The sequence below is a fragment of the Tarenaya hassleriana genome, unplaced genomic scaffold, assembly GCF_000463585.1.
Source record: "Tarenaya hassleriana unplaced genomic scaffold, ASM46358v1 Cleome10, whole genome shotgun sequence".
Lineage (NCBI taxonomy): Eukaryota > Viridiplantae > Streptophyta > Magnoliopsida > Brassicales > Cleomaceae > Tarenaya > Tarenaya hassleriana.
In genome coordinates, this window is record NW_010960188.1 from 1,793,820 (window position 1) to 1,806,117 (window position 12,298).

General features: G+C 39.3%; 3 protein-coding genes and 1 non-coding gene across 4 annotated transcripts in view; 2 read left to right on the forward strand and 2 right to left on the reverse strand.

Moving 5' to 3' along the window:
* The window catches only part of LOC104800904 (ENHANCER OF AG-4 protein 2-like), a 9,695-nt gene extending 6,136 nt beyond the window's left edge, over positions 1–3,559 (forward strand). Inside the window, exons 10-15 of the mRNA XM_010523899.2 lie at positions 1–349; positions 449–938; positions 1,107–1,202; positions 1,315–1,392; positions 1,518–1,707; positions 2,408–3,559. The exon at positions 1–349 is cut by the window's left edge and continues 27 nt beyond it. Of these exons, the coding sequence (XP_010522201.1) occupies positions 1–349; positions 449–938; positions 1,107–1,202; positions 1,315–1,385 (1,006 nt within the window). The 3' untranslated portion in view covers positions 1,386–1,392; positions 1,518–1,707; positions 2,408–3,559. The remainder of the gene's footprint in view (positions 350–448; positions 939–1,106; positions 1,203–1,314; positions 1,393–1,517; positions 1,708–2,407) is intronic.
* Positions 3,560–4,350: 791 nt separating this feature from the next.
* LOC104800897 lies at positions 4,351–7,942 on the reverse strand. Its single transcript, XM_010523887.2, has 3 exons — positions 7,308–7,942; positions 6,336–6,466; positions 4,351–5,714 (listed from the first exon to the last, which is right to left on the reverse strand). The coding sequence occupies exons 1-3, from the start codon at positions 7,641–7,643 to the stop codon at positions 4,925–4,927; spliced, it is 1,257 nt and encodes a 418-aa protein (XP_010522189.1). The 5' UTR covers positions 7,644–7,942; the 3' UTR covers positions 4,351–4,924.
* A 190-nt stretch (positions 7,943–8,132) lies between these two features.
* Positions 8,133–10,327, reverse strand: LOC104800911 (photosystem II stability/assembly factor HCF136, chloroplastic). The gene is made up of 8 exons (XM_010523911.2): positions 9,975–10,327; positions 9,651–9,886; positions 9,342–9,472; positions 9,103–9,235; positions 8,792–8,914; positions 8,636–8,710; positions 8,439–8,554; positions 8,133–8,358 (listed from the first exon to the last, which is right to left on the reverse strand). The coding sequence occupies exons 1-8, from the start codon at positions 10,300–10,302 to the stop codon at positions 8,292–8,294; spliced, it is 1,209 nt and encodes a 402-aa protein (XP_010522213.1). The 5' UTR covers positions 10,303–10,327; the 3' UTR covers positions 8,133–8,291.
* Positions 10,328–10,421: 94 nt separating this feature from the next.
* TRNAA-AGC lies at positions 10,422–10,494 on the forward strand. The gene has a single exon. It is a non-coding gene; the product is annotated as a tRNA-Ala (tRNA).
* The last annotated feature ends 1,804 nt before the right edge of the window (positions 10,495–12,298 follow it).

The window sequence follows — 12,298 nt, forward strand, 5'->3', positions numbered from 1 at the left end:
ACCGCCATCATCTCCACCACCATCACCACCACCACCACCGCCACCCCCACCTGCGCAGATGCCGCCACCACCCCCACCTCCCCCAGCACTGATGCCACCGCCGCCGCTGCCGCCACCTCCGCCTCCACCTCCCCCAGCGCAGATGCCACCTCCACCTCCACCACCATCTCTACCTGTGCTTCCTCCACCTGCACAAACTGTAGCTCCCCCACCGTCATCAATAACTCAACCATCCTTGCCTAATCATCCTCCCTTACCTCTTCAACCTGTTTTCCCTCCTCCAGCATATCCATTACAGCAGCAATCCTACCAGGCATCAGTGCAGCAGGACCGTTGCAGCATTTCCAGTGTAAGCCCTCTGATTTCTTCTATTTTGTTCTAACATTTGCCTTTTAAATCCTTCTTCGATGTTATTATTAATATGTATTGATGGACTTGTCATGTGCAGAGTAATCAAATTGTTCAAATGTCTGGAAATACTTCACATGGAAGTCTTGTTGAGGGGGCTACAAAAGCTGATCTTTTTGTCCAGCGGTCACCTTGTTTTGCTCCAGCTGGAGGTTCCAGGGATCCCTCATCGTTTAATTCCTCTAGGCAGTTAGAATACGGGAAGGGTGAAATGTTTTTCAATCCTGAAGCTTCTTCACAAAGCCAACGATTTCAACCAGGATCTGCCCCTTCTGCTCAAAGACCAATGGTTAGGAAGCTGCCTGCAGCTCCATCTAACCATTTTCCTTTTCCAAGTCATGGTGTTCAATCACAACCTCAGCCCTCCTATCCTCATCCTTACCCTTTCCCATCTCAACCTGATGATGGGAGGAGGTATATAAATGAGGAACCATGGAGAATGCCATCAGGTGGGCATGGTGCAGATAATCATAATGGACCCTGGATAAGTGGTAGAAATCCACTTCCAGGCCCCCTTAGAGTTGCAGATGGTATGCAGATGCTTGAGATGTATCGACATTTATCTATTTAAAGTTTATTCTTGTATATACCTACTTGTGACAATGTGCTGCTTCATTTGATTGTGGGACTTCCCCGAGCGTTTTTGCGTGTTATGGCTCCATTGTTTGAGGTTGATATTCTCATTTGCTATTGGACAGGTTTCTTTCGGCCACCTCCTGAGAGGCCACCTTCTGGTACTATGGGATATCAGATTTCTGCTGCTAATAGTGCACAAGCTGGCCCTTCAATTCCGAGTAAGACTATCGATCAATGATTGTCTTCTTAGCTGTTTAGAGATGCAGCTCTATTATCCATGCACTTTTTTGCCTAACCTGCTATATTTAATTCTTAATTTGCACATTCAAGGTCATGCTGCTCCCCAGATGCTGCCGTCCCGGCCAGACATGCCTCCTGTGAATTTGTGGAGGCCGGCATGACAATAAGGTAAGCTCCATTATTATGTCTCAATCAGTATCCATTGCTCGCAAAGTAAATTTTCTCACTAGCTTGTTCCGTCCGCGTTTTGTTTTTCCCTTGACCATTGAATTTACGAATTGATCTTTTATCAGTGTTGTCATCAAACAGTTCCAGTTAGATGGCTTTCCCTTTCAATGGAGGAATTTTTTCCCTGGTTATATCCACTTCTGGAGGCTCTGAAGCTGCTGCAACGCTTGCCAGGATACTGTAAATTGTAATTTTCCCTAACAAATGTATCACAGGATCATTTGCTTCACCGTATAGCTCCTTGTTTCTAACTGGGTTAGTATTTCTATGCCTCAGCTCCTGTAATTATGGCAACCATACTGTGTCAACAGCTTTTTTCTGGTCAATTGAATTTTGAGTTTTAAAGTCCAATTTTTTTTTGTGACCAAAAGAAGTCCAAAATATGTTAGGATATTGTCTTGTTTTGACAGGCTAACCTTCAAATTAAACCATTTGCTTTTATTATTTTTTATTATTTACTACCAAACCTTTTAGTTTGGTTTTTGTCAGCTTTGTAGCCTTGAATTACCTTTAGTGGACTTCCAAGATTCCATCTTAAAGAGGGCACTATCAACAATGTAGTTTTCACGCAATAATAGGAACTCAGTTATTAGGGTAGGGTGAATGGTGAGGCAATGAGATGTGACAGACTGTTTAGCACAAGCTGGAGCTTGCTGGATTCTGGATCTCTGGAGTAGAGATGTATAGTTAGTTTGTGGCTTGTTGATCATTTGATTTGACTGGAAATTCAGAGAGAGGTCGTTTTGGTCTTATTTGGTAGTGTCTCTTTAGTTTCTCCTATATGTGGTTCCTACCTAATAACTCTTGTGTTAGGACTTCTATTTCTATATACCTATATTTTTTAAGAAAGAATACTTGCATTCAAGCTTGTATTATTTCGTCTTAAGTTCTTTTCTCTTTTCATGTTTGTTTTCAAGCTTCTGGGTATAACCCAGGTCTCCCTGCCTTTTAGCAGGAATATGAAGCATGCCTTTCTAAACGATTGCAACACCATTCAGTTAATTTTACAAGAATCTCCATGTAACTATCTTTTGCATCAGCTGATCTGAAGAAGTTTGTTGAGGACATGAGGTACTGATTCCTCCTGTTTGGTTGCTTGAAAACATATTGTCTTGACTAACTACGTCTTTTGACTGCTAACCGGATCTATAAGGTATCCAACTGCAACGAACTTTGTTTCTAATGGTTACAAGGAAAATTTTTTCTATGTTAGTTTTGTGAGCTCTTGGAGAGTTTGTTAGAAGTACAAACTATTTTTTTTTAAGAAAGAAATTGGGCTTTTTTTTCATTATTTCAAGTGAAGGTGTGAACTCTGTCAGTCTTTTGAGCAAGTCTGCTGCGGACTATGAAATGCCAACCAGGGACTTCAATGGTATTATGATTTTGTGATGAGCGTAAAACATGCAGCCTAGACAGGTGGCAAGGGTCCTGTCTTGTGTGAGTAGGGTTCCATGGAAACTCCGAATGGCCATGTTTAATAGAGTATTATATGGTATTCCTTTGTCAGCATTTTTGGAATTTATCATTGAGAACACTGAAGTTAGATGTGGTTGTCCCGGAGAAATCTTTGGATTAGAGGAAGAGGTATAGCTCTAGACTAAGAGGTTGGTGCTTTTTATCAGCACGTTGTCATCATAATCCATCTTATACTGGGATCTAAAATTGATGCCATTTATGATTGTAGTTTCTGGACCTCACACCAGGGAGCCCCGTTTTCTTTTTACTGTTCTGTTATTTTCGCGCTTATCTCTCTGGAGTAGCATCTATTTTCGCATTTATCTCTCTGGCGGTTAAGTTCTTACTATGAGGTCTTTTCTTATGCCATGTACCCTTTCTAAAGGTTTTCCTCTTCATACTAGAATCTGCATTAAGGTTGGTTGTTCGTTCCCTGTCTAGAGAAGAAACTGCTGAGGACTTGCAGGAGTATATCAAGATTTGAGTGTTATGCTTTTGTTCGATTTGCTGAAGAATTTGCAGTATGAAAGTTAGCTTCTTGATCTGCATTCAGTTGTCGTTTTCTTTGTGTTGGCTTCAAATGCCTGCTGATAGGTTCTTTATCTGGTTTCCTGCTCTCGTCTTAACTTCAATAGCAAAAAAAAAAAAAAAACTGATTAATTTCTGTTGCAAATTAATAATGTCTTGCTACAGGCTTTGGTGTATTGCTAAACCCGGAATGCTATGATCATGGTGTTCCACGATGGTCGTGTGCACAGATGGATGTTCGTAAAGCAGTCTTTGGTCCCATCAATCGTCTTCTAAATCTCGAGGTAGATGGTTTGCACGAATTCTTGCTCTTTACTTCTCCAGCTGCTCTCTTCCTCATTGTCCAACAACTTTACGATTATATATCCGTGAGTTGCTTGCTTGTAAGGGATGATGATAAGTTCTATAAAAATGGTCTTGGACTTGGTTGAGATCTTCTCGTTTATCTTCCTAGAGGTTTTAGATATTGGGGACCTTGCTTGAGCAGAGGCAGCATTTAGGTGGCATTGAGTTTATCGGTCGGAATACTGTCATGTGGTAATATGGGTACTAGTTACCATATGACCCTGTCATCTATGTTGTGCTTGGCATCAACATTTGCAATTTGTTCTTACAAAATTTAATTCTAATGGCTTCGTCAAAGCAAAAGCTGAAATGGGTCAAGTTGTGGCCTCGTGACATGAAACAGGGTTTGAAGTCTCTTGGCTGAGAATTCTGCATCTGACTTTGAAGGCTCGTGTATTGGATCATCAGCTGAAGTCTCTCGTCTTGAACGATCTGATCCCGGTTTCATCCGTAGACTTTTCTTCCTCTAAAACCAGACCAGGTGAGGCTGTCTTCTAGACAGTAGATCATCAATTCACTCTTTACGATTTCAGAGTATTAGGGATAGAGACTGTAAGTGAAGGTTAAAACAGTTTTGTTGCATTTTTTTTTTATTATGTTGTCTTGAGCACTCGGTACATATTCTTAAGACATTAGAAAAGATGTTTATAACGTAAAATGATCGAATAGGTTAGGGTCCAAAACAGAAGATATATATATATATATATATATATCTTCATTCGGAGAATTAAATTTAAGTCGTGATGATGAATAGTTCTATATGGTGATGAGGGTGCGTACTTGTAAAAATATATACATTTGATTTTTCTCTGAAAAGGTTCCAACAGCCTTTTGGTATTGGTTGGTGTCATTTTAATTAATAGCAGTGTAATAATGGAGATATTTGTACTTGTCAAAATGGATATTTCTATTTTAACACGGAGGTTAGATATTAAACGTCAAAAATAAAAGATCTTGAATTTTGTAAATACTCTTTGCTAATTCCTCTCTTGGGTTTCCATTCTTTTGCCCTCCCTGCTATTCTCTTTTCTTTTACATTCTATCTACTCCCCATCGGCTAAGCTATGGATTTCATGCTTTCAAAATGTATATAAATCACCACTCAAGAAAAAAAATGGTGATGGAACGAGCCCAAACTCACCTTTTAGTCAACAGCTGCTTTATTCCTCCGACCTGTTAAGGGCATTGGTAGCCCATCAAAGATGGCCGCCGGCCTTAGCATCTCAGTCTTCATTCCCCACTTTCCGGTTGGCCACTGCAACGAGCTACCGTTGTTACTGTCCTGTTCTCGGAGACTCAAGGCACTTGTTGACTTCCTCACACCATAAAACCTCTCTCCTGCATCACCATCCATCAAGTTTACAGTACCCTTTTCATGATCTGTTAACAGATTACTTCTGCTCGAGGTTTTGGATCTCAAGGCTACCCCTTTCCCGGATATAGCCGAGAACCCACCACTGCTGCTGCTGCTGCTGCTGTCCTCCTTCAACACCGTTTCTGGTGTTTGTGAAGTAGTGAAGTCTGCCTCGGATTTTTGGCGTCTTTTCATTAGCTTCTTCTCGTTCCATTTATCGGAATTGGTTTCCGCATCGCCCATTTCCGCCAGAAGGGCATTTACTAAGCTTTTTGACTTCCTGTGGTAGTTTTGAGGAGGGTTGGTTGATGGGGAAGGTCTAAGGTGCCCATCATCATCATCTTTCAGGAGACGGGAAGCTTCTTTCTTGTGGACCGCCGCCATCTCCAAACCTTCAGAAACGGTTCCCTCGGCATGTTTCAGCCCATAATATCCCTGCAATGAACTCATTGCTGCGGAAAACTTCCTCCTGTCTGAAGATTTCAATCTCAAAGACTGGAAGGAATCAAATAAGCCTTGGTTATCACAGAGTGATGATGTCTGTTCGTGGCATGGTGAAGCCTGCTCATAACTTCCCTCCCTGTAAGGGGATGTTTTTTTTATGTTAGTCTAGGCTATAGAGGAAACTTGGGATTAAGGCAATGTTGTTGTTGTTGTAGTCTAGGCTATAGAGGATTACTTGAAAATGTACTACACCCCAAAACACAAAACAGAAAGCATCAGCAGGGGATTTCAAGGTTCAAGGACTGTCCTCCCACCAAATCCATTCAGACAAAAACAAGATGAAACTCTTGAGAAGGTTTCATATACTACTTTCGGTTTCTGTCTCTTTCCTTCTAAATTTGTTGTAGAAAACCCTTTGTAAGACAGTAGTATGTTCCGAAACCTCTCTGTAACATAAACTGTCTATTGAAGAGGAATGGCTGATCTACGCTTAATAATTCTTAAAATAAATGAGGGAAATAAACAACATTAGTACAACCCAAAACAAAGTTCATCTAATGCCAAATGTTCTGCCATTGGAAAAGTGAATTAAACCGGTAGAGGACTTACAAGTAACACCTCGATGAGATATTAAACGCTAGAAAAGGGAGAGCTAGCTCACGGAGTAAACTCCAACAACTAGCAGGCATATGGGAGACTTAAGAAATGGCATATTGAGCTATAACTACGAGAAAAGAGAATTGAGAAGCTAAAATACCCAGGATTTGAGGAACCATTGGACAAACAAGGGGAGGGAGGATGCCTCCCAGGTAATGGAATCCGGAGGGTCTTGAGAGCAAACATCTGAAGATCAGTCACCAGGCCATTCATCTTTTTTATGTCTGCCACCTGAAGTAGAAATATTTTGCAGCAGGAGGAAAGAAAATACATTAATCACCACCTCAGACTCAGTAACCAAGAAATTGGAATGCACAACAAACAGAGGAAACTAGAACAATCAACATTTCAACAAATCCGCGTATAAATCCATAATTCAGTAATGCTCAAATAACATAGTCGCTGAACAGGTTTAGCACAGAAATGACAAACCTTTGTGATCATAACAAAAAAAAAAAAAAAAAAAACCAGGTGCAAGGAGAGTATCACTGTTAATTTTTTCCAATTCTTATTATCCTAAACTTTTGATAGAAAAGTGACTACAATTAAGCGACCATACGCTCCATCAATCATGATGATCATGTTATAAAATAATGTGTATATTTTTACTTCTCCAAAATAATATTTAAAATCAAAATTATATAGTACATATAGTTTGCTCCAAAAATAATTTAATAGTCGTAAATTAACTAGATAAATTTGGAAACTGAAAAAAAAATATATTTTGGAGGCCCATGATAAAGTGTGTATGTTGTGGGCCTAACCTCTACACCCATTATGATTAGCAAAAAAAAAAAAAAAAAAAAAAAAACCAGGTCAGGATATGATTTGGAGTTTTCAGCAACTTTTGTAGTAAAATCATCCATACAATCAAAAGGGTTCAACTTTACAAAACTTTCCTCTCCATTGATTAACTTCTTCTGGTCGAATCCTTCACCTTCACCATCCAGTGCCTTCCGAAAAAATTCAACACCTCAACCAAACCACTTGTTCTATCAAAACGTCTAAGTATATACTCCGCATCAGTGGTCGAAAATCAAATATCTTCTGCGAACAGAGATAAAAACATTACCTCAACACCGTACTTTATGGCAATGCCGGAGAGGGTGTCGAACTTGGAGACCCGGTGTTCGATATATCCAGCACCAGGAGAGGAGGAAGAGGAGGAGGAGGAAGGCAACGGCGGAGAAGAAGTCGACGGTGGTGGAGACGATGAAGGCGACAGGATCCACGACATTTTCGAAGCAGATGACCCCGACGGACTCCACTCGCGGTAACCATCCGATCGATCAGCTATTCCATAACCATTCTCATCGCGGAATTTTCCGTAGCTATAATCGTGAATCCCGTTGAGACCAAAAAACCGCCTCTCTCGATCCATCAGCATCTCTCGGGGAAAATCAAACATATCCTACTTTAGATCTGATCAGAATCACCGGAATCCGGAAAAATCGAACGGCGGAGGTAGTGACGAAAAGGGAAAAAACGAATACGGGGAAAGAGGAAGAAACGGACGAACAAGCGACGAGAGATCGAGAAGAGAGGGTGAGAAAAAAAACGTGGACTAGAAGGGCGAATATTTTCCTCTGTGAGGTCCCTATGGAAATTTTCTTGGCAGATTTTCCGGGAAAATGAACGAGAGGGGTCTCTCTCGGCCCCTCCTCGCAGGGGAGGAAGAACAAGATACCGAATGATTAACGGCTTACAAAAATAGAATAAAATTGAATTACGCTTCTGAAAAATAAAAACAGCTCCTTTTAGGGGGAAATTCACACAAACAACTGAAGTAGCAATAATACTAATAATAACATTGATATAATACTATAAACACTCAATATTAAATATTTGAAAATTAATACCAAATGAACAATTGTTATGCAAAAAAAGTACAATAAAATAAAATAAAAGTTATTTTTTTTTGGGCACCATGTAAATAAATAATAGTTTTGTAATAATTACATCAGCCTGCTTCACGAGAAAGATTGAGCCAAGAAACTTAAAAATACACAAACTCAGTTGATTGACAAGTTCAGTTCACCTTTGGGGGCAACGGCTATCACCCTACATAACGGAGCAAAACGCCGTCGTTTCCGAGCACAAACCCTGTCTTATCATCTATGAATCTGTAACACACAAGATCGTTAAACGGCGTTAATGTTAACGTTAACGTTTCATCCATTCACTTGGGAAAAAAAGAACTCACTTGACAGAGTAGAGATTGGCGGCAATGTTATCAGCAGCCTTGTCTCTGCTCCACGACTTTCCACCGTTTGTTGTTCTCAGCAGAATCCCACTTCCTCCAGCCGCCCATGCTTCTTCCTGCATTCGATTTTGTGTCAAATCCCTTCTTCATGTCTTACCCTTTACTGATTCACATGTCTTTGTGACGGATCTTAGTACCTGTGAGCGAAATCCAACATCAAGAATGCCGAAACCTCGGCTCTGTACAGGAACTTCTTCAAATTCTTCTGAGATCTGAGGATTCAATCAACGGAGGAGGTGAATGGTGAGTAGTGTAAAAGGTGAGACACCCATTGTTAGTTAGTAATGACTCACCCCAGTTCCTTTGCTAAGATAAAGACCACCTCCTCGAACAAGCAGCCAAAGCCCGCCATCAGCTCTCCATCCCATGCTCTGTATTCTTCTCGCTACTGCCCGGTTATGCGGCTGCCAGAAAGGCTGCATTTACCAAAACAATCACACAGTTCAGACAAGAAGACAGGCGATGTCCATCCTAAGCTCTGAACTCACTGTGTATCACAACCTCGGTAACTGATAAAATGATTCGAGAAAGGCACCCAAGTTCTTGGTATCTATATAAGTGTGCAATAACATGGAATGACCAAGATGGCATGATCGAGTCTCACCTGCCCAGGCTCCCATGTCAGGTAGAAGTTACCACGGCTTGAAACCGCGACATATCTTCCATCTGGAGAACGATTCACCGTACTAAAGGTGCCTGTGTAGTAACTCGCACCACTAATGCCACTGGACACTGTTCTGCAGGAACATGGAAACTTCATCAATTTCTATTCAATAATCAATCTCTAGATTCTGTCCTAGACATGGAAGGGACAAATACATATATCAGTTCTATGAAATGAACCTGTTTAAGGTAGCTGATACAGTTTCCTGAACAGCGGCTCTCCAGTTGTAGCCCTTGTTTGAAGTAAGATATATAGCTCCTTCATCTGTCACCATCTCTGCACTCTTTTCACCCGTAGCCTTTATATACACCTTTAACATTGTATATAACCAAGCTTGTCATTGATTCTCATTGGCATACCAGCAGCAACGACACCATAGATTCAAGAATTGTCTCTCTTCAAAGGAAGCAAAACCATCTCTAACATTTTCTCAATTATGGAAAATTCCATTGATGTGAGGAATTGAAGAGGGAAACAAAGGTCCATACCATATCTCCGGGAAGTTGAGCACTCAAGGGTATTCTGTCCCAATTCTCTCCGGCGTCGGAAGTGTACAACAAAATGGCGGGTTTGCCGATGATCCATCCTTCTTTTCCTTTGAAGCTGATTGAATTGAATCTGTAGTTGAAATCCTCTTCTTCAGCAGAAGGAATTGAGCGCGGAGCCCAAGTGTTTCCACCATCTTTCGTCTCTAACAGAGTCTGCCTCGTCCCCAGCAAAAATCCTTGATCGTTCCGAGAGTAAAATGTCAGGGAATGACACTTGAATTTATAAGAATGAGCTTGAATTCAAGAGGAGAAAGAAGAAATTACCGTGGTTGGGATCATCAGGAACGAAAGCAATGTCGAGAAGAACAACGCCGGGATCGATGGGGAGGTACCCTCTTTCCCATTCGGAGAGCTGTTCCACCGACTTAGCTTCATTCACCGGTCCGATTAGGGGATACAGGGACAGAGATATCGCCGCAGATTGGCACAGAAGTTGCCTCCGATAGAACGACAACGACGAAGACGAAGGAGGAGAAGGAGGAGGAGGTGAAGAAGAAGAAGCAGAGGCTTTAACGGTGAGGCGTCGGGGTATGAAGCGAGGGGAGAGAGAAGGGCCAGTGGAGGAGCAGTGGCAGAGTTGGAGAGACGCCATTGATGTACGGAAGCGACGTTCTCTCAGCCTCTGGATACATATCACTGACTCTTATCTGAAAATTCAATTTAGTCAGTTTTTATAACTCATCTAAAATTACACAAGTACAAAATCAAAAAGGGGATGTAGCTCAGATGGTAGAGCGCTCGCTTAGCATGCGAGAGGTACGGGGATCGATACCCCGCATCTCCACTTTGTCATATTTATTTATATATATCTCTTTTGGATAACTCTTTTTTACTCCGATTATTAAAGATAATGTTGGAATTAATGTGCGTATAAATTACACCAATGCCGGAAAATGGCCATGGTTTTGGAGACATGAAGACAACAAAAGGGCCTTTTAAGTATGGGTAGTATGTCTCTTTCTCGGCCCAATTCAAATAAATTACTGCGCGGCCCAACAAGATGAAACGTAAATGTAAATTTATATAATTATGAGACGTACCCTTAAACCTTTACTATATTATTAAATATGGTCCATTACTTTTAAAATAATCATCTCCCCCCCCCCCCCCCCCCCGCACTATCTACCCGTCACTCAATCTAACAATGATTTTTTTTTTAATTGTAGTCATCATGACGGCTACAATACCAAATTTTTTTAAAAAAGAGCTGAAATCAATTTGCACATGTATTTTATTTTTTAGAGTTTTATTTTGTCTACATAAAATACATATTTAATAGCACGAAATTGGAAGGGAATTATCTAATTTTGGAATGCGGTCACCATACAATCGTTGGCACATAATTTCCATATTAAACATCATCATACGCTTACAACATGTAACACGTTAATAAGTTATGCTTGCTATCCTTTTACCTTCATCATATATTATATATATAAGACAACCCAATTTAGTTACATCGTATATGGTATATTTTCCGTATAAAACTGTGATAATGAAAATATGATTGATAATCTGAAAATTTATAAATTTAGTTACGCATAGATGGTATATTTTCCGTATTTGCAAAGTATATTATTTATAAATATCTACGTGACATTTTGAAAATAGATAAAATATAAATATATAGTATTAGAACTATAAATCCCACGCAATTGGATTGGGATAATAAAATAGCATATATTTTGTTCAATCTTTTAAATTATTAGATATTATTATATGTTGTTTTATTATGGCAAAACATATTTCGAAATTATTTTAAAGAAACTTGAAATATTTAAGAGTACTATAAATACGATTAGTTAATAACCAATTTATCCAATATTTTCATAGAATATACAATATTTTGTATATCTAAATCGCGTTAGACATATTTTTTTTCTATTTATACGAAAATACAATAAAGAAAAATATCATAGCCAGCTTCCAATATTAAAATATCGATTTCTTTCCGATTAAGGATTTGAAGACAAAAATCGAATTATATAAACATAAAGTAAAAATAATAATAATGAGAGAAACGGCTAAGGGAGGCTCTTTATAAAAAAGCAAAAGCATCATCATCTCTCTCTCTCTCTTTTCTTTTTTTACGCAGCCGTCAATGGTAGGGTTGGGAAAAAGGTTAATAAAACATTAAAGAGGGGCAAATATTAACATTCTTTGGAATTATATTCACTTTTTAATAACTTTAGATAATAAATTTTGTAGATTTTAAATTTTAAATTGAAATCTTTCTCACTATATTTCGTTTTATAAAATGTGGGCATCTCAAACTTCAGTAGATTTTAACTTTTATTATGTTTTTTTCCATATAATTGAGTCAAATCAAATCAAATCAACTATTAAATAATCTGAATTTTAATATATTTTCGGTACTGGAAATTTGATAATTTCGATACGAGGAACTGAAATAAAGGGCTATAACTGCTATTGGTACGTACGCACACAGGCTAAGGTCTATTGCCATCAATTACATAATTATTGAAGCCACGCCTCTCCAAAATATACCAACGGAATATCAATAATTGTTTTTTTCTTTTCTTTTTATATAATTTATCATTTTTTAAAAAAAAGAGTGAATGATAAAT

Bases quoted from the DNA above. Each gene is read 5' to 3' on its own strand.
- LOC104800897 (XM_010523887.2), bottom strand. From the start codon at position 7,643: ATGTTTGATTTTCCCCGAGAGATGCTGATGGATCGAGAGAGGCGGTTT. The intron at 6,467-7,307 runs GTAATGTTTTTA...TTTCTACTTCAG, and splicing joins CCATAAAGTACGGTGTTGAG to GTGGCAGACATAAAAAAGAT. The intron at 5,715-6,335 runs GTATTTTAGCTT...ATCCCCTTACAG, and splicing joins AATGGTTCCTCAAATCCTGG to GGAGGGAAGTTATGAGCAGG.
- LOC104800911 (XM_010523911.2), bottom strand. From the start codon at position 10,302: ATGGCGTCTCTCCAACTCTGCCACTGCTCCTCCACTGGCCCTTCTCTC. The intron at 9,473-9,650 runs GTATGGACCTTT...ACAATGTTAAAG, and splicing joins CTCAACTTCCCGGAGATATG to GTGTATATAAAGGCTACGGG. The intron at 8,711-8,791 runs GTGAGTCATTAC...TTGAATCCTCAG, and splicing joins ATCTTAGCAAAGGAACTGGG to ATCTCAGAAGAATTTGAAGA.